The sequence below is a fragment of the Thermobia domestica genome, chromosome 9 (genome assembly GCF_964235325.1).
Source record: "Thermobia domestica chromosome 9, izTheDome1.hap1.1, whole genome shotgun sequence".
NCBI classification, from domain to species: domain Eukaryota; kingdom Metazoa; phylum Arthropoda; class Insecta; order Zygentoma; family Lepismatidae; genus Thermobia; species Thermobia domestica.
The window spans coordinates 167,600,034-167,621,117 of NC_137462.1; the positions used below are offsets into that span (position 1 = coordinate 167,600,034).

General features: G+C 36.2%; 1 protein-coding gene across 1 annotated transcript in view; it reads right to left on the reverse strand.

Moving 5' to 3' along the window:
• fs(1)N (female sterile (1) Nasrat) overlaps positions 1–21,084 on the reverse strand; it is a 216,697-nt gene that overhangs the window by 179,276 nt on the left and 16,337 nt on the right. Inside the window, exon 2 of the mRNA XM_081772155.1 lies at positions 10,729–10,903. Within this exon, the coding sequence (XP_081628281.1) occupies positions 10,729–10,903 (175 nt within the window). The remainder of the gene's footprint in view (positions 1–10,728; positions 10,904–21,084) is intronic.

Sequence of the window (21,084 nt, forward strand, 5' to 3'; positions counted from 1 at the left end):
TCCACGAAAATCCGTTTCTCACGCACCTACGTCGGCTTTTCCAAGGTTGGAGTTAGGGGTAACTTCCGGACGCTCTACAGGGACAACCGGAAATGATCTCAACATAATCTTAAACGACCTTTGACGCGGAATATCGTGTAGATAACAGGTATCAATTTTTATAAAAATCCATTGATAGGCAGAAATCGGCCCTTATCATGGCCCATCCTTTAGTCTAATTTTAGGGACAATTTTAGGAATTTTAATATAAAATATCCTCATGTTGAGTCTGGACCCCCCCCCCGAAATAAATTCCTGCGTACGCTACTGGGCGTAATTCAACTCTGGATCCACTACATATTTTATAATTCCCATGGTTCGTTATTATCATTATTATTATCATTATCATTATTATTATTATTATTATTATTATTATTATTATTGTATTTTAACTAGTGAATTGTAAGTAATGAGTCCCGAGGCGGTTATAGAAAGTAAAGACTGTGGGGGGTGCCAGCCAGACCTCCGAGTATGATAGGTAAATCATGAGTTTACTATACACTTTCAAAAATACATAAATAATAGCTTAAATTATTTATGCCACTCAAAAACTGGGGGGCCTAGGCCCCCGGGCTACAATCGCCACTGAATGAGTCGAAAAACAAGAAAAACAATGAGTAGTTGTACTGACTTGTGACGTATACAGGAATTTATTTTCTGGAGTGCAGAGTTTTTCCTGCGTTCAAATTCAATATGAGAATAAATTATATTAAAATTTGTAAAATTACTCCTAAAATGATACTAAATTTACTGACAAATCGAGATCTCGCGGAAGGGGCCCGAACCCCCAGGACCTACGGTACCCTGCGTACACCCCTGGTACTCACCATGCATAATTCTGTTCAACGTTATTATCTGTCGTGATAAAGTCATTCATAGAATGAAGGCTACAATTATTATAACAAATGTGTGTTAAAATACACGTATGAAACACCTGCAATTTAGAAATTGTGATTATGTTGTATATTGGTGCCATTAACGGTGTTAATGTTGTACGTACCTATACTCAACTCTGACAGACCAGTAACGAACAAAGTAGGCTGATAAAACATCTGCTTTTCTGTACTTCCATTCCGAGCGCAGCCGGTCTCGATTTTGCTTGTGCTCACTTTTCACAAACCGAGTCCAGGACATCTGCCTGCAGAATCGATTCTGTTTGTACTCAGAATTGTTGTCTCATAAATGAGTTCTGGGTTCCGTACTCGATTCCCTACGGTTGCTCTGATTGGCTGGGATCGATTCCGAATTTCTTTGGACATATACACCATAGAGTGTCATGCACCTCTAGAACTCCATTCACTTGCTTGGCGAGTGGTAAACAGTGAGAGTGAACTTCAGTTAACCTCGTGTGCTTGCCTGTTGCAAAGGGCGGGATCCAGTGCACAGAAACAAGGGGAATGCAAATAGATGTGAAAAGGGGGATACACAATGAAACTTATAGCAATGCATAGAAGAGAGAAAAATATAAAAAGTTACTTCTAGTTCGTGTTGCTCATCGTGAAAAAGACAAAGATATACTGTATTTTAATGAATAAAACCCTAACCTAACCATGCAATGCCACCTACTTAAAATTGTTATTAGTTAACGTAGAATACAAATTATTTGCCATTGAAATATTGTTACATCGCAAGAGTGCGCTGGGGGGGGGGGGTTGATATGAAGAAAACAGATTCCGATCCGAGTCCGGAATCGATTCTCTCTCCCTGAAGAATCGAGTACGTACTCGATTCCGCCAGGAACCGCAAGGAATTAAGACAAAATGTCAGCCTTTACAACTGTGCAAAATATAGTAATTATTTTAATGATCCCTATATGGAAGAACTGTGCTTTAAATTTTATAGACATAATTACTTTAATTATGACAATGACAACTATATATTGATACTTGTTGCAGGGATTATTCTGTAGCATGTACGTTTGTTAAGTTTTAATTATAATTCACAGACTTTTTTGGAATAATAGAAGCTGAAATACAAACACCCACAGAATGATGTCTAGAGATATATTTTATTTACAACGCTCAAATAACAGGTACTTTCAAGCTTTCTCTGGATTAAACTAACCGATCTTGAAGCAGTTACTGCACCTTGCGATGAAGAAGTATTGCAATACGTACTTCTGAGATCGGTGCAAGTACGCTTCTTACAGGGTGAACAAAAGGATTATACGCCTTTTAGAGGGTTATAACCTGTATTTTTGTTTTCATTTCATTTCATCTCCTTAAGGTTACCGATCCACCCGTTAGCGAAAAACGCAAAGTTCGTAGAAGAAATTCTACTACATCTAACTCACTGAATCTTGTTCTGTACGCTCGCGTTTTCGATCACCAATTGTGAATGATAACTTCGTATAACCTGGTACACCTCCATCAAAACGCCATCACACCAATCGAGACGCCGATGACGTAACTATCGATAACGATCAGGATATCCCAACACTCTAGTCAACTCTGAAACCGGAGTGGTATCTATTTAAACTAACAAATTACGATACAAAATTCGAAAATCCAAAACTTCTGTTCCAGCAGATCACTAAATATCTTCGAAGGGAAGCTGTATCGGAAATTATCAAAACCCGGAATGGCATTATTATTCGATCTACTGATCCTCGATTTGCAATCACCATTCGCAATAAATTCCCTCACGAGATTTTTGGTAAACAAACTAAACTCGAAAAGCTACAACCACCAACTGTTAAACAACCTTCGCGGATATCCCAACACTCTAGTCAACTCTGAAACCGGAGTGGTATCTATTTAAACTAACAAATTACGATACAAAATTCGAAAATCCAAAACTTCTGTTCCAGCAGATCACTAAATATCTTCGAAGGGAAGCTGTATCGGAAATTATCAAAACCCGGAATGGCATTATTATTCGATCTACTGATCCTCGATTTGCAATCACCATTCGCAATAAATTCCCTCACGAGATTTTTGGTAAACAAACTAAACTCGAAAAGCTACAACCACCAACTGTTAAACAACCTTCGCCGCCTAGAAAAGCACTCTTCTTGTCTGTCGTTATCCGTGGCGTCGACCCTATCATCCAAGATGGCGAAGTAGAGGAAGAACTAAAGCTGGAAGGCGTAGACATCCATAAATGCATACGCGTTCGAAGTAACCAAGGCCCGACCTACATGGTGAGAGTCCTAACAAATTCGCAAAATGACACTCTACTTTCCAACATCTTTAAGAAACGCCACCGTGTGGAACTATCTCGAACTGCACAATCCTTACCGATTCGGTGTGACAGGTATCAAAAATATAACGACCACACTACCGCTAATTGTAGGAGTGCCTCAAAGTGTGGTTATTTCTCCGGTCCCCATGCTACTAATCAGTGTACGAATTTGAAAACGCCATCTGTTGAGTCCCGAGAGTCACCCTACATACAGCTCTAAATGTAAATCTCGCCCAGCACCTGACACAGCAAAACCAAGTCTAGTTGTTTCAATTCGACTTCATACAACACAGTAAACTCAAATGTCTCCTACAGAAACGGAACAAACTGTAACTGGCTCAGCTACTCTCCTTCATAACCATCACTCTTCAAAACATACATCTGTTTGATAGACCACATATCCTTCAACAAATGCAATATGCTGCGCGAAATATTTTTTACATTAACCTCAATGCTACATATTCAGGACAATCTGTATTTCTATGCTGCTTTACTCGAAACGGCAGTTTAAGCATAACATGATCATGGATCTTGTGCTTATACTTCTTAATATCAGTTTACTACTAACGCACAAGCTTTTGATCGAGCATCTGCTTCTTGAAGAAAAAGCTAACGCCTTTCTGTTGAATGAAACCTATCTTACATCCAAGCAAAGCTGTAAAATACCACATTATTAACTTCTACGCCATGACAACACTCTTCCAGCACAACGTGCAAATGGCGGCGTAGCTATTTGCTATCCTGTTACTTTTGCCATCCGACATTTTCTCACATTTCGTCTTCCTGAATACCTTATAGTTACGACCTATTTTCGTCAACTGTATGTCACTCTTGCCACCATCTCTATACGTCCAGGTCACAATATCACATTTAACTTCTTCCAATACATCTCCAATAGCTTTCATAACTATATCATTATGGCATATATTAACATTCATAGTAGATCTGCGAGAGAGAAACAACAGTTCATTAACTTCATTGAAACAAATACGATAGGCATTATTCATCAACTCCCAACGCGCACACAACCATCTCACAAACCACCCCAGACACTGTAATTACCTCTGCTTCCCTTCATAATCGCTGTCATGTTACAGTTCTGGGGAATCTAGAAAGCAATCATTTACTAATTAAGTTAACACTCACGTGTCCGAAATCTTCTCAAACCCTTTCCAGTCATACTGCTAGATGCATTCTTCGTTTTGAATGTCGGCAAAATTGAAGAAAGTCAGGAATGATGGGAAAAGTTAATTTCTTGCAAACAGGGAAAGAAAGTCAACCAAAAGAAAGAAACTAAACATAAGGGCATCAAGGACGAAGAAACATCATAATCAGGGTTGCCATCCAGACCGCAGTGTTGCCAGCGCTGCATAACATTGATATGGAAGGTATAGCACAGTATAGCAATTCATGCACAAGGAAAAATATTAGTAACACAAAAGACAATTGAAAAGGCTCTGTACACGTGCTTAAAAAGGTTTAACGATAGTCGTGAGTGAATAATGTACATGAGGGAGGACAAATACAGACATGAAAGTGAAGGGGGTACACATGATAACACAGAAACGAAAGTGTTTGGGAGCATCGTTCCATGATGATGATGATGATCGGTGTTCTGCCCGAAGGCAGGTTTTGACCTGAAGGTTTCTGGGCTAGATGAACCCATGGTGGTTTGGTATTGCCTTCCATTGGATGATAATGACGTATAAAGGACGGGAGCTACAGTTTAACGAGGGATCCGAACCTTTTGTGTCCCCACCGGGAATCGAACCCGAGACCCCTTGAATACAAAGCGAAGAGCTTAACCACTCATCCATTAGGGACACTATCGGTCCAGTGTGGATATTAATAGAGAAAAAATTTCTGCCGTCCATCCTGCATATTGTGCCTTATAAGCCGTCGTTGCACAAGGCGAATGTCGGGATGATATATGGTAGCACGGACCAAACCTGCTTGCCTCATCTGTCCTAGTCTCACCGAAAGTGACGATGTGGCCTCGGAATTAAAGATATAAACCCCTGATTGTATCCTTGACTAGAAAAATAAATAGACTGGAAGAAGACCCGGGCAATTGACGATGCAGTGTATATTGCGTATTCGCTGATTTCGTAGACAAAAAACCGCAAACGCCGCCTCGCCGTAGGTAGGATATATGTCACCAAACTCGGTGGGAGACAAATATACTGTTGAGGATCAGGGGAGCAGAGTTGTCTTCAACATTGTGAAGCGGGCAGATTTGATTCTTATTCTGGGGGAATTTCATCTCATTTTTCTTTGTGACAATCGGACACAATTCATCACATTTCTCCCCCCAAAAAAACACATTTTAAATCGGATTATTGGGAGCACAATTCCTCAGTTTCAAGATTGGAGGGGGACATGTCCCTCTCATCCCTCCGTGCCATTTTTGTCAGTGCTTTTAAAACACACTATCAACAGATGTAGACACGAAGCATAAGAACATTTTTTACACAACGACTGTGGTAACCATAATATAACTCGTGATATCAATATATTTACGAAATAGTTTTTTTTTTTTTTGCCAGTTACCAACGGCGCTGATTTCTCTGTAAATTTAGGGGACCCATTCATAAAAAAATACATAGAACAATACATATAATAATATTAAATACATATTTATAAAAATACATGGGCCCACATGAGCTTTGAGGGGGCAGCATCAGCGCCCTTGCCAGTTACCATGAAATATTGAAAGATTTTACAACTGCTTTGAATATTTTTATTGTTTTAATTCATTATAAACATATGGAGAATTAACATTTTACTTGTAGCTACAAGTGGCTACTTTATTGGTTGAAGCAAAAATAAATAAATAAATAAAAAGTTGACGCCCGCGAGAATCGAACCCGTAACCCTTAGAACGTGAGTCACAAACGCTTCTGACTGCCACGACGTCACTTAAAAAATTTGCGCAATGAAGACATATGCGACGAGTCGAAAATTTTAAGACGCTTTTTCTATGCTATATTAGGCCATTGTGCTCTCCCAGTTTGTAATATGAACACTTTAAATTTCACAATCGCCTTGCAAAAAATTGCCCCGATGTTAATTTACCAAAGTCTGCTTTCTCCTTGTAAGTGAAAAAAGAACTTCAGGCATTTTTGGATATTGATATTTGTAATTGCAATAATACCAAGATACGGAGATACTTTCGGTGAATCAGAAAAAAAATTGTCTGTTGCACTATAAGTCTATTTTTGTTTGTTTTTTTTTTTTAATTTAAATTTGAAGTCTCTCGAGTATAGTATTTTATCATGACAGAAATCAGTGTGTTTCGTCGTTATCGTCAACGTGTGCAATTTGCTTTTTAACCCTTACTTAACAGAGAAGTCTTAGCGTGGTGGTGTGAACAGTCGTTTCGTAATTCAAGGGTCCCGGGTTCGATTCTCGGTGCGGTAAATTATTTTTATGAACTACAATATGCAAACTTCTGATGTGTAATAAAATGAAAAATGTTCAACTTCTTTCGGTCTTACGAGTTAGAGTGGAGACAACTTTCTTCACATGGAAATACTAGCAAAATGACGTCACATGTCTGTCTACAACCTTGATTCGTACTGTGGTGGGAAATGTAACATGTCTAGCAAACAATTCATGAACACGACCCCTAAGGGTCATGCTTAGGACCTAGTATGATTCAAAAATGTGTCTGAAACAATATTGTTTCCTAGCAATTATTCCGAACGTTTTTCACTATTACTCCTACTGCTAGAAATAATAATATTTTCGTTCGCTATTTACAACACGTTGCATATATCCGTTCAACCAAAATTTGTAAATAGGAACTACTGTATTTTATATTGGTATTATATTTTCGTTAAAATATCAATATAACGCATACATAATCCAAAGTCTTTTAGCCAAAGAAAGCGTGTTACTATGTATCGTGGTGAAGACAAATCCTACTTAATTTCTGGTTAGGCATCCGAAGTTTCCATATTGTTCAGGAGCTGACACCTTCTTTCTCACCTTTCGTTTCTTTTCGGATACTAATAGCTCTTATCTTTTCTCTATCACTATTTCTTATCCTTTCCTTTTCTTTTCCTATCAACTTCAGTACGCTTATTTACATTGCAATAGGACCTAATATTGAGGTCTTAAATTTTCAGTAATAATAATAATAATAATAATAATAATAATAATAATAATAATAATAATAATAATAATAATAATAATAATAATAATAATAATAATAATAATAATAATAATAATAATAAAATTTTTAAAGTTACCTAAAATTAGACAAAACTTACAGATAAGTCGGGATTTCGGGAGGGCGTCTGGACCTCCAGAACATACCTCTGCAACTACCAAAATTTTAAACCAAAGCGTTGTTTTGTTTCAGAAACGAGATGAGAAATTCCTCTTCTCGTGAGCAACACTAAACAAAACCGAAATATTCTTAGCAAATGTTACATTTCTGGTTATGTTATGCCCTGAGCGATTACAAGCTCCTAACTTTTAATCTTCTCTGAGATTATTATTATTATTATTATTATTATTATTATTATTATTATTATTATTATTATTATTATTATTATTATTATTATTATTATTCGTGAAGATTTGATAGTTCAAGTATTAAAACATCCGAGTATTCAAATATCAGAAGAAAATAAAACGTGTGTCATCACCGATCAATCGCCAGCAAAAATTCTAAAGTAAAAATAATGTACTGGTCGTTCGTGGATCCGATTCGATTAGTCTACAATCAGATCACGATCGTCGTTAGCGGGAGGGTCGGGGGTTCGCGTTCCCCCCAGACTTTAGTCAAGTATATTTAAAGAAACTATACTATTTTGTATATGTAACTTTCGTCGGAAAGAGTATTTTGATTTTGATTCATCCGACCCCCCAGATTTAAAAAGCTAACGACGCCAGTGTTCAGATACTGGTCTAGCGCCTTGACCACTTAACCACGATTACTAAGCAGTAATTGATTTGTCTTCAGTTTGTTTATGAGTATAATACACGCCCCGTATTTGATTCAAAATAAAGGAGTTTTGTATTTAGTTTTAAAAAAAATCTGTAATGTTGATAATTTAGTGAATACAGTGATATAATGCCCTCCGATCCTGTGTTTTGCCAATCAATCTGACTATTAACTAGCTACTGTTTTGAGCGAACAGTAAAGGCTCTTTATTTATGCGAGCTGTAAGAGGTAACGCTTTAGATGAGTGGTTAGAGTTGTAGCTTTTTTAATCTGGTGGCCCGGGTTCGATTCCCGCTTTCGCCGTTTAACCTTTTTAAAGTGTTTCATTTACAAGGCTGAGCTCCAGTTGGATGCTGCAAAATGAAATATAATCTCCAGTTGAGAAATTCAGTGATGATGAAATCCTGAAAATAAAGGAAAGAAAATGAATGAAGAAAACTAGTTACAAAGTTAAATCTGTTAATAATTCTATATTTGATATTATCCGTTAATTTCGTGCATTTTTAAGTTGTTTATTGACACTATATCATCCGCTTTTCTCTGTGTCTCAATGTGTAAAATTTCACAAATATTATACAAATCATGAACCCTCAGTTATATTTGTAACCTAACAGAAATACGTTAATAAGGAATAAATTCTCCAACTCGTTTGAGTGTTATCGAATTTTGCTTTTTTAATATTTACAAATAAATTGCCAATAGTTAGTATTTTCAAACATTATTTAACGAATAATGAAATCAACAATTTCTTCTTTCGAAGTAGTAGTACGTATGAATCAGCACCGTTGGAACCTAGGAGTTCACGCCCTGTTAGACACCCAAAATTTTCATTGGGGGTTGGATTCTTCCTCCCAATTGATCCATTCCTACTTTTAATTGATTTGCGGTTGGACTAGCCCGAAACTCGGCGGAAAGCTTTGGTTTAGTTAAAAGAAAATAACATACCATATAATATACCGCATAATCTATCCGTATATTATTTGATACGTGGATATGTATAGTTATATGAAATAAGTAAACTTGTTTGTACAATCATTTGATTAATTATAAGATTAACTATGTCCCCCGGCTTTTATCTTCTCTTCGGCGTCTCTGGTATCCGTATATTTTTTCAAGTGGTCGTGTATAATTTTATGTGTGTATCATACAAACAAGAAATACTGTGAGTTCAAGTATCCAAAGACTCCCTTTTGTCATTTCGTCAGTCAGTGTTTCGCTCCACTTCTGCACTAAAATACTCTTTACGATTTGTGCTTTTAACAGGTGGGGGCAACTTCACACTGCTGTGCTAGCTACTACCAGGCGTATTTAATCTTGGAGCAGGCGTTAGTTGGGTTGCCTATCTCGCGGACTTTGTACATCAGAAATTTGTGTGGCCCACTGTACATATATTATTAAAAAGTCCTGCATTGTAGTAGCGTTCAGCGTGTTATAGTATCTAAGCCATTGGATTTCCTACGAGTGCGCAATTGTTGGATCATTATTTCCAGTAACCTTCCTCCGGCTACGGACTATTAAAAGCTATTGTTCTACCTTCAAATTTTACATTCAACTTGTTTAAAATTTTAAACATGTACTAATTAGTTTTACAGTTTTCAATGACGCAGTGTGCGTCATGATCTCGCCTCGTACGAACCCCAGATTTCACAGCCTTAAAGTCTTCATTATTTTGTTTTCTCAAAAATCTTAATCTACTTATGTTTTACAGCTCTGGCGTTCCCAAAGTTCTCGATTTTCGAAAGTTTTTATTTTTAAATAACAGCCCCCATATAAAGTTTTTATTTGCGAAAACTACTTAGATTTGAGGTTTTCCTTCCCTCGGAAGACTGATTCGTAAGATATTTCTTTGTTAATCTTTTCGAAAAAAATTTCTTGCAAAAAGAAAAAGAAAGTTATTTTTCGGATAAAATTAGGAAAAGTGATAATCCTTACTGAGTGCATGATCAATACAATACTTCGATTATATACTGTGAATGAACTAGATTTTATCATCGTTTTTACTATTCTCTTGTTTTTCATCACAATCTCGTAGTAGTTACATGTGAATCCTTCTCCATCCATACAATGCAACAACCTTTTGGCCTTAAATTTTGTACAAATGATACGACACCAAGCAAAACAATTAGAAAACTTCAGATGATTCCTGAGCAAAAACAGGGAACTACAATAGATCTATGGCTATTGGTTCTTTAAGGGTTCGGCTCCAAATTATGATCGTGATATTACAAGGGTATCACTTCTGAATACTCGTACTGTTTCTCTGTTAGTCACCAACACTAGAAAAACTACAGTAGCAAGTTTAATACTGTAGACATTAAACAGATCCAATTTTTAGAAAATCACATCTGCAACGCCCTATAAGATAGGTATTAATATGGATTTTTTCACCTGGTTTTCCGATCCAGAGAAGTCTCTCCTAGATTTTATCTGTTCATGATCACTTTCTTTTACACCTTACATAACATGAGTAACAAGCACATGACTAAATCAATTGGTTTTAAGATCAACAAGTTATTCGCATTATTTTTGATACAGATTTAACCTTCACTTACCTTCTCTGTTTCCTGTTCCTGATCCAAACATGTAAGAGTACCATAGATCTGCTTTATGCTTGCCCTCTCCAAACATTTCGTCCTGAAGGTATTCGTCTGAATAACGACTCTGTATCATCGCTTTTCTGCCAAAATTATGTTGATTTTCATTTGATTCTGAAGCCGTATTTTCCATCTGCAATAATACAAATTCCTAGAATCAGTCAAAAGTAGCTATTTCTTGTCACATAGTATATTTACAATCATGCTTCAATGATTACACTAGCCTGCGATGGAAAAAGTGTTTAGAAATTAGTAAGTGGTTCTTATAGATTTCGGTGTGCTGATTTCAATGGAATAATCGAAAAAGTTCTATCACGTAAAGTTTCTTCACAAACCCACATTTTGCTATACACTTTGACTCTTTCTTTGAATGCTGTGTAAAGAGTACATTAAATAAGTTCCTGCTCAATGGCAGGAAGACTAGTGATAATATAGTTTCAAATTTACAAGGTAAACATATAGGAAACGAATATAATATACTTCCTACTAATTAAATTTACTTTTGTTAAGCAATATTCAAGCACCACTCTTTGTTAAGTTACAATTTGTGAAATTCTAATGGCAAAGAACGCAATTTCTTATTATAGGATTGTCAGTTAGTTTGTTTATAGGTATACATATGCTAGGAATGAATTTACTTAGCTTTGAATGTAAACGCTGTTTGGTGTGCGCTATAAACTCTCCATAGTGTTTGTGAAGTGGTCTAAATGGCTTCAAGGGGTGGTCGGAATTCATCAGATTAGTTTTATTACATTTTTGGAGAGTATATAGTGAAGAAATATCAACAGAACATATACTTTGTCAAAAAAAAGTGTATTTCACTTATTTTGGTTTAAAACTAGGTGACCCAGACAAATCCTGGGCTCCCCACAACGTGTGTTATCTATGTGTAGAAGTGGAAGGGCACTAAACAATCTTTTCGTTTTGGTGTGCCTATGATCCAAAGATAACCCCGAAATCCTACTGATGATTGTTATTGTTCGTGCAACATAAGAGTTCAATAATAATAATAATAATAATAATAATAATAATAATAATAATAATAATAATAATAATAATAATAATAATAATAATAATAATAATCCATATCTACCTCCAGCAGGATACCCTGCTTTAGATGCTCAGAAATACTGTTCCAACCCGTCCAGAAACATTAGAGTCTACAACTTAAGTTCTGAGGAAGATGGTCAGGATACAGACGAATTTGAAGCTATTGCAGGTAACAATGGGCCTGAGCTATTTCCGCAGGCAGAACTTAAAGATTTGGTTCGTGATTTGGGTCTTACAAAGGAATGCGCACAGCTACTGGATTCTCGACTGAAGGAAAATATTTTGGCACCAGGTATTTCTTTTCCTAGGTTCAGAGAAAGAGATTTCATTCCTTACTTTTGTGAAAAAGAAATCCTATTATATTGTTGCAATGTCATTGTATTAATGGAAAAGTTGAATATATCATATGAGCTTAAGTACGGGAGACTGTTCGTCGACGCCTCGAAAAGAAGCTTTAAAGCAGGTTGCTACATGGGAGTAGATACGCCAAAGTTCCAGTTTCTCACTCTGTGTTTCTGGAAAAAAGTTAAGAAAATCCATCTGTAATCCTCACAAAACTTAAGTACAATGAACGTGCCTGAACAATATACAGTGATTTAAAAGTTATTTCCATGATTCTAGAACAACAGGCAGGTTACACCAAATATACATGGGATAGCAGGAATAGAGCTCATCACTGGACCCAGAAAGTTTGGCCACCTTTAACACCCCTACAGACAGGTAAAAATATAATATGGGAATGCTTAGTTGATCCTAGTAGAATCCTGGTGCTGCCACTTTATATTAAACTTGGCGTCATGAAACAGTTAAATCAAGATCTGTCAAAAAAGGGAGAATGTTTTCGATACTTGACTGAAAATTTTCCATGACTTCCATAATATAAATTGAAAGAGGATGTATTTATTGGTTCAGACATCAGAAAACTAATGAAAGATAAGGTGTTCAATGGTACGATGGTCGTACCTGAGCAAGAGGCTTGGAATACATTTTAAAAAGTAGCTCAAAAATTTCTTGGTAACTAAGGATTTTAACTTCAAGCTTATTGTGGAAAACATAAGTAAAATTAAAAGATTTGGGATGCTCAATGAATTTAAAACTGCACTTCCTTAAATCACATTTAAATTACTTCTCGGAAAATCTAGGTGCAGTAAATAACGAGCAAGGGCAGCAATTCCATAAAAGTATCAAGGATATGGAGCGAAGGTGCCAGAGAAGATGGAAGGTCAACATGCTAGCAGATTACTGTTGGATGCTGCAGAGAGACCTTCCACAATCAGAGTTTTCACGCAAAAAAGCAACATGAGGACTTGTATACATATTTGATCGAGTTTTATCTGAAAATTGAAAGGTAAACTTTTCATAAAATCTGTTCATAAAATAAGAACATAAAAGCTGTTTTTCCATGTAGCTATGACTCTTTTATACAGAAACCTTACGTGATACAGAAATATGAATGTTATTTTTGGAATTAGCGTACCAAAATTACATAAAGATTGGTAATTATATTTTAAACACTTTTTAATGACCTTAATTTTGCAGGCTAGTGTTATTTCATACATATAGTGGCAGTGAGTAGAATCCTACGGACGGTGCAGGGCGGATTAGGGCGCAAAAAATGCTCTTTCTCCTGAGAATTAGGAATGTCGATTGCTTGCTTCATTCGGCTCACAGCATAGTCAAAGAGCAAGGCCAACAAGTTGCCTGGTGTAAGTAGAGTCGAGTCAAACTGGGATCGTTAACTGCATTGATGTCTCGAAAAGAAAAGTTTCAAATGCAAAAGCGTGATCTTTCGACGTTATTACATTGTTGCCAGGTTCATAGCTCGAAAAAGTCGCTACTAAACCGTCAAAATTCCGCCACGTTCAGCTGCCCTTACTGAAATTCCGCTATTTTGCGCTACATTATAAAATTAAATTTAAATAGTTAAAAAAAAGTGTAGCAAAACTGCAAAATATTTCACAAATTAATAATAGGCCTAAATTCTAAATGGAAAACCCCGATTTAGAGCTGCACTAAATTTTGTGAATTAAAATAAAAGAATATCAGTCTTATTTGAATTATTATTATTATTCAAGTAAAGATCACGGCCAATGCTTATCATTCTTTTATTATAATGATTTTTATTGACATATTAAATTTGAGTAACAAGTTTTAAATGTAAGCATTTTTTATTTTAAAATTTAGAAGAAATAAAAGAAAAGGAATACATAGAATATGTTTTATTCGTTACTGCGTACAATAACTTCTCAATTATAATGATGTCACTTGACAACAAATTAAACAAAAATTACTGTGCAAATAATCTTGATACATGTATCAAATAAAAAAAAAATATATAAAATGTTTCATTACAATTACTTTCAAGAAAAAGTATTTTTTTAGTTTATTGCTAATTTTTTAATTTCAATCCTCAAGAAACTACTATAAAATAGTATTTAACGGTATAAAAAATTATATACTTTTGTCTAGCAGTACTTCAACCTTACAACAAATGGACCCTCTCTCCCCAAAACAATACTCTGATTATGGCATGGACAAGCATTAAATGTACATTATAGATTTGGTCTTACGCAGAGTCGTTTTGAAGTATGATTAGCGTCATACTAAAGGCTTGACTACTACAGGAAACATTAGTCGTACTCTTTAGTATGACACTATTCACGTGTCAGAACGACTCTGAATAAGGCCCCAATTGATTAAATTTTGTCACACGTTTTTTTAACCTAACATAAATGTTTTGTAAAATGAAATGAAATCTTTGAGTTTTACGTCCCACGTTTATGCCGGTTAGGCTAAAGGAGATGGTGATGATGAGTAATGAATGAAATGATGGAATTAAGAAAGTTGGAGGAAACGGGAGAACCCCGAGGAAACCAACGCACACGGTGTGCGGTGAAACCAACGCACACGGAAGGGGGCTGGGATCGAACCCGGGACCCCAAGCACCAGAGGTGAACGCTCTACCACTGAGCCACCGCGGCCCCTAAATGTTTTGTAACCTAATTTGTTCACTTCTTTCAACCTATGGCGGAAAATTGGAAGTTCTAAGATAGGATTTCAAAAGTCGCTACATTTTCCGTGTTTTTCACCACATTGAAGATGAGTGTGAACAGTTACGGAAGGTGTGAACGGTTACAGTTTTCTAAGACGGCAATTTCCTTTCTCCCCACATTCGAAGCTATCTAGATTCTCCCCTGTCCACTTCCGGACTTTAGGTCATATAAACTTTTTTTTTTCTTGTTTTGGTACCAGGAATCTGTGATTTCAATTTTTACCATTACTCTTGGGACACCCTGTACATTAACACATGCTATTGATCAATTACAAAAAATTCACAGCTGCCTGTTGTTGCCAGTCCGGAAGATGGCGGGTCCACAGGTGGTGGATAATGGAAAGACCCTACAAGGGCTAGGAATAATTAGGAATAATCCCCCCCCCCAACCAAAAACTGGCAGTGCAATTCAATATATACTTCTTGCAGGAGGATAAAAGTTGGACAAGTTTAACATCAGAGATAGGGGAGGAAATAGCGAAACAGCAGTCTCGCCTTGCCGTAGTTATTGGCCTGTGTAACACGGAGCGCGGGGGTGTTTTCACGAATTTCTGCCAATATCTTCTATTTAGGTCGCGGTTATATATTTCATTCAGTTAATCAAGTTGTATAAACGAACGGGAGTATTTTTTTCCTATAGAGATGGACGCGAAACCACACGAGACGAAAAATGAATTAGTCTCGTCTCGTGTTTTATACGAGATTTGCCGTATCGCAATCTGAGAAATGAAGTTCGGATTTTCTTGCCTTACTTCCTGCTGTTAAAATATTACATTTAAATACGAAAATTCCGATTTTTTAAAGAAAGTTTCAAAGATAGCATTTAATACATAACTAAGTAAAACTTGAAGCCGGTTGGGGACAATTTGAACGTAAAGTATATCTGGTGGAATTATAAGAGTACACCAACTTCCATCTGTCGATATCTGCATTCAAAATTTTAGCACTTTATAAATTTATCATTTTAAAAGTTACAAGTGTGTTTTATGATAAATGGTCCACCCACGGATGTAGCCACTGGCGAAGAGGCATCGAGTCCAGGCCCTCCCAAATTTCCTGGACCCACAACTTTTAAAACATCATCGTAAGATTAACTCGCTTCAGTCATTTAAAAATAAATTTTACATAAAATTAATAATTTACGCTAAACTACGCTAAATATCTACCGATCAATACCGATCCAAAAGTAGTATGTAAGGAATGACCAAATGCACAGCTTGCTACATCATCTGCTACAAATTTACAGTTTTCTCAAGCCTCAAAATCATTAGCTGTAGCACTTTTTTCTTTTGACTTCGTACATTGTAGCTGCCCCCCCCCCCCTTCTCAGAAACCACGGGCCTCTCTTAGACAAACCTGTAGCTACATGTCAGGGCCCACCGGCTTGTCAATAATTATTTTTGATTAGGTCTATACTTCATTTTAGAAAACTATAACAGGTTCCATTCTCGTTGGGGAACCATCAGGTTCGAATCACATGCTACGCTGTAAATGCATGTTTCGTACAATTTCGGTCCATGACGCATAACTCAAACCAATCAACTAAACCAAACTGGAATCTATAAATGTTGGTACATAATTCTTTAGATGAAACGATTACTGCAAATAGAAATATATTATCGCCTTGTAAATATCCTTACTCTTTTCGTAGTGGTAGATCAGAGTTTATCATTCCTTTCCAGTGGCGTAACTAGTTTTACTTCGCCCTGGTCCCCGATCGATTATGGATTTACCCATAACCACCCCGCCCCTTGCCCCACGCATTTCAGCTGCTGCGTTATATAACAGTATACAAAGTTATTTTTATTAACAAAACAAAGTTTTTACTTATCTTTTTCCTAAGTTATCACGACATATTTAATATGAATTATGTTCTTAGGAAGTTAAATTAAAAATGGTTTGCTGTACTTAATCCAAACTGATACTTTTATACTTTAAAGGTAGAATGATATCATTGTTTATAATTCTTAATATAAGTAGGGAGTACAGGATAGTTTTATAAGTGTCAACTAGGTTTCAAACAGGCCCAACTTTCGTTTTATGTGGAACTCGGGAGGGGGCGTCGCACGCTGATTGCAGTGACTCATTATTCAAAACTTTCACTAGGCAGCTAGCTAGACAAACATTGCAGTGACGATTGTCCAAGTATCGTCCAGTGGAGATCCACAAAGGGGGCGCGGGACTTGCGCCCCCCTCCATGAGGAGTAAAATATATTAATTAGTCCATAATGAAGTGCTTGTTCAACTGCTGCGGGAAAAAAAGTTTTAATATTTCTCTCTAAAGGGAGACTGAGTGCGTTTTCCATTCATTGCAAATAATGTAGAGTAATTGTGCCTAAAATGGCATAAGGTGGATTCTAACGCAGGCAACGTGATAGAGCTCTCCAGTGCATAAAGTGGAAATAATTTTGAAAAGTAAGTGGTCGATTTTTTTTTTATTCTTGATAAAACAGTTATTTCTTTAAAAGATCGTGTTGTAGCAATATGCAAACTACTGCTACACGTTACGACATATTTACAAAAAAATGTGTTAAAGCAGAAACCGACAAATACGTCTTGAGTAACAAGTGAAAATGAATGAAACTTAAATATGGCGCCAAGGGTGAAAGGCTACTTTGAAGATTCCCAAAGATTTATATGTCGTATTTGTACTTCAGAATAAACAATGTAATCATTAAGTTTAGGTTTATCTATTGATATAACAAGGTGATTTACGTTTATCATTTGAATAGAATAATTTATCTTCTAACTATGCATATGTCTGAAGTCTAAATTAGACACGAGAATTCTCTTGTTAGACTTTAGCCTATTGTTAGACTGTATTTTCTGATTTCAAGTATTGGATTTAAAGAATCAAGATTATGTTAAAAGTTGTATATGCTCAAGTTTATTGTTCACAAGTTTTTGTTAGAACTTCTCTTCTATCTTGAATTAAAATTAATAAAATTCAATTCTGGGAAACATTTTATAGCTAAACCTTTTATTGCAATTTATAACTGTTAATATTTGTGGTTTCTTTTTTATATTATAGCCACAGAAACGTTGTAATTATCACTTTGTTCAAAGATACAAGAGGGTCTGTTCAATGGTACACCTTGTCTCAAAAAGTTTGAGCGCATTCTTTATTGCTGTTTCGAGGCAAAAATTTTCTAAGTCCAACTTCGGGTATCTTCGGGAAAAAGTAAACCAGGTTCGAACCTCGAAGCCAACCTTTGCAATCGGGAAAAATCTTGCAGATGTGTTTTTCTTCTTTTAAATATAATAAGACTTGTTACCAATTATATATAAAAAAGCAACATTGATTGAAATACTTAATGATACAATATTTCGAAACTGTATTAATGCCAGCACATGCTTGTTTGTCATTTTGCTCTCCATACTTAATGGAATATTTAGATATGTAAACGAATCTTTCCATATGTAAAAGAATGGTGAAAGTTAAGACATAGAACATTATTCTCTCCTGAGTACTAAAATAAAAGTCAAAGTAGAACAAAAACAGCGTTTGCAGTGGATATGAATGTAATTATTATCTTAAATACCGTTATATATCGCTAGAAGTATTATTCGAGGAGCGCTTGTGTTAGCTCAGTGGTACGCCGTTGGATTTTAAATCGTAACGTCGAGGGTTCGATTCCTATCTGAGTCAATGCATTTTATGAAATTCTATTTTCCGCAATGCATGAAAAATTATATAAAATAATTACATTAAAATACGTCAGTTGTATATATATAACATATAATCATTGCAGAACATAGTGATTATTATGTTTAAAATATAACAGGTGTTCACAGTACGTTGGTATTCTATGATATATGTGAATGTTAAATACAAATTAAGAAAATAATATCATCGCAATAAATAAATTATGTAGTGTATTTATTTGCAGCTATTTGTCATCGGAAGTTACTTCTGAATTTTCTCATTACAGCAAGTGATTTACGCTTTCTGAAAGGTAAAGAGACTGTTCGGGTATAAACAGAAATTATTATACAAACTCCAATCTTCGTTACAGACAAAACTTCAGATCCCCAGAACTATGTAAACAGGAAATTTACGAACACGAAGTCATGTCTAAGAGACTTATTTATACTCGAGAAAGAAGGCAGAATAGGATTTCTTTCCAAAGGAATTCAGTTCAATAATCTGCAAGGCTTTTGTATATGGATGTGGTCCCTTTCTCTCCGCCAATATATATAAAGTAAAAGCGATCGATATTAGTGTCGAATCCATAGTTCTCGTTGTTGCAGAAATTAATAATTACAACTCCGAAAGCGTTAAAGTCCAAATTTAACTCTCATCGTAAAGCTCCTTTGTGGTTAAGCGTATAGCGTACACGCTTTCAATGTGGGAGACCCAGATTCGGCCCCCAGCGAGAGCTCATGTAGTTCGCGTTAATTAGTAGGTCTACGTCTCATATAGCCTCACTGCTGACGGGACGTTAAACTCAAAATCAATTCAATTGATTCAAAACCCATTATTATGGCGGGCGATAAAGGATGAAAAATAAAATGTCTCAAGTGACTGAGATTAGTGTCAAATCCATAGTTTGAGTTCGTGACATTGTTACAAACACAACGTCATTTAATGCCACGGTTTGGTATGAGCGACTATGCCTCCTCGATTTTGAATTTACAGGAGCAACATCAAAAGCATTGCTCAGACACTAAATGTTTTGATGTATGTATACGTGTATATTCCAGCGAAACTCCGGAATGACTGGAGCAACTTTTACCTAACATGGGAGACATATTACTTTCAATCTTAAAAAAAAAAAAAAAAAAAAAAAAAAATTGTGGAATTCAGATACCTCAAGGGATTGAAGTTGGGAAGAGTGGCATGTAAAAATAGTGTAAAATGACTGATTATAGAGTGTTATTCATTGCTTTCTCGGTCGTTGAGATGAGTAGTGAGGCACTCAATGGCGTTATATCCAAATTCATTCCCATCTTTACATGATGAGCAGCTTGGAGATATGATTAATAAAATGTAAAAACTTACTTAAATAATTGTCGAAGTAATAGTTTTCTGGGGTCGCGAAAGCGTTTCTAATAACTTTGGAATGTAGTTTGTAACCACTTCAAGATGGGCTCTTTAATCATATCAATTTCTCACCTTAAGAAGAAATTACCATCTCAACTAGTATATGTATCAAGCTAGCCTTCGCAATCGAGAAAAAATTGTGTAGATGTATGTTTCGTCTTTTAAATGATATACTAAATGTAAAATCAGAGATTGAGTTGGTCGGTGGGTCAAATGGGTCAAGATTTATGAGTGGGTCAGTAGATCATAGGTCAGCAAGGCGTGACCCATTCCGAAACACCATCACTGTGACTCACACTGACCCATTGACCCACCAACCCATTCTGCTCAGTGCCTTCTAGATAGCATTTTCTGAACACTGGCAACTTTGTCTACGTTTTACTTTCAAGACCTCCATTTTTCTTCTTTTTTTCATTTGGTTGTAATGAACAAAGAAGTTCAGGCTCTTTTGGATTTTGATATTTCCAGTTGTAACAATGGCAATAGGACTTACTGCTTGGCTTTTGAGATGCAGGCTATGAGTTTTTAGAGGAGCTAACTATTGGAAAAAATTGGTTTATTACATTATAACCTCTTAAGTCAGTAGAGAGGATGGCGTGGATAATGGATCAAACTTAATGGCGATGTATTTTAGTGGGTCGGAGTTGGTCACAATGGTTCAGAGTTGTTTATAGTTGGTGGTAGGTCAGAGTGGGTCATGGTGGGTGAATGGGTCATGTTGGGTGTTGAGTCATTGTGGGTCACGATGTGTAGTGGGTCAGTATTTTGTGGATCAAGGTTTCATTGACCCACACCATCTCTTGTCAACATTGCACTAAAGAGGAGAGTTTCCGAAGGTGCGCGTCGGCGATTTTCTCAAATTTTGCACATAGATAGTACCCCACCAGAAAGCAATAAATCTTGAAACGGTTCACAGTACCATCTCACAGAACTCGAGATTGAGGGATTTGTTTGATGGGCTAAATTAAGACCTCAATAATTTATCCTTCTACAAGCGAGATTTTCTTCATCGTTTCCGTGGCGAAGTCAGAAGAATATGCGGCAAGTAAACTTAAGGTTGAAGGTTCGCGCCCACCTTGGGATACTTGCTTTTTTCCCCTAGTGTTTTTTACTCTCCTGAATATAAACAAATCAAGCATATGGGCGATTTAACATATTTTGTGGGAGA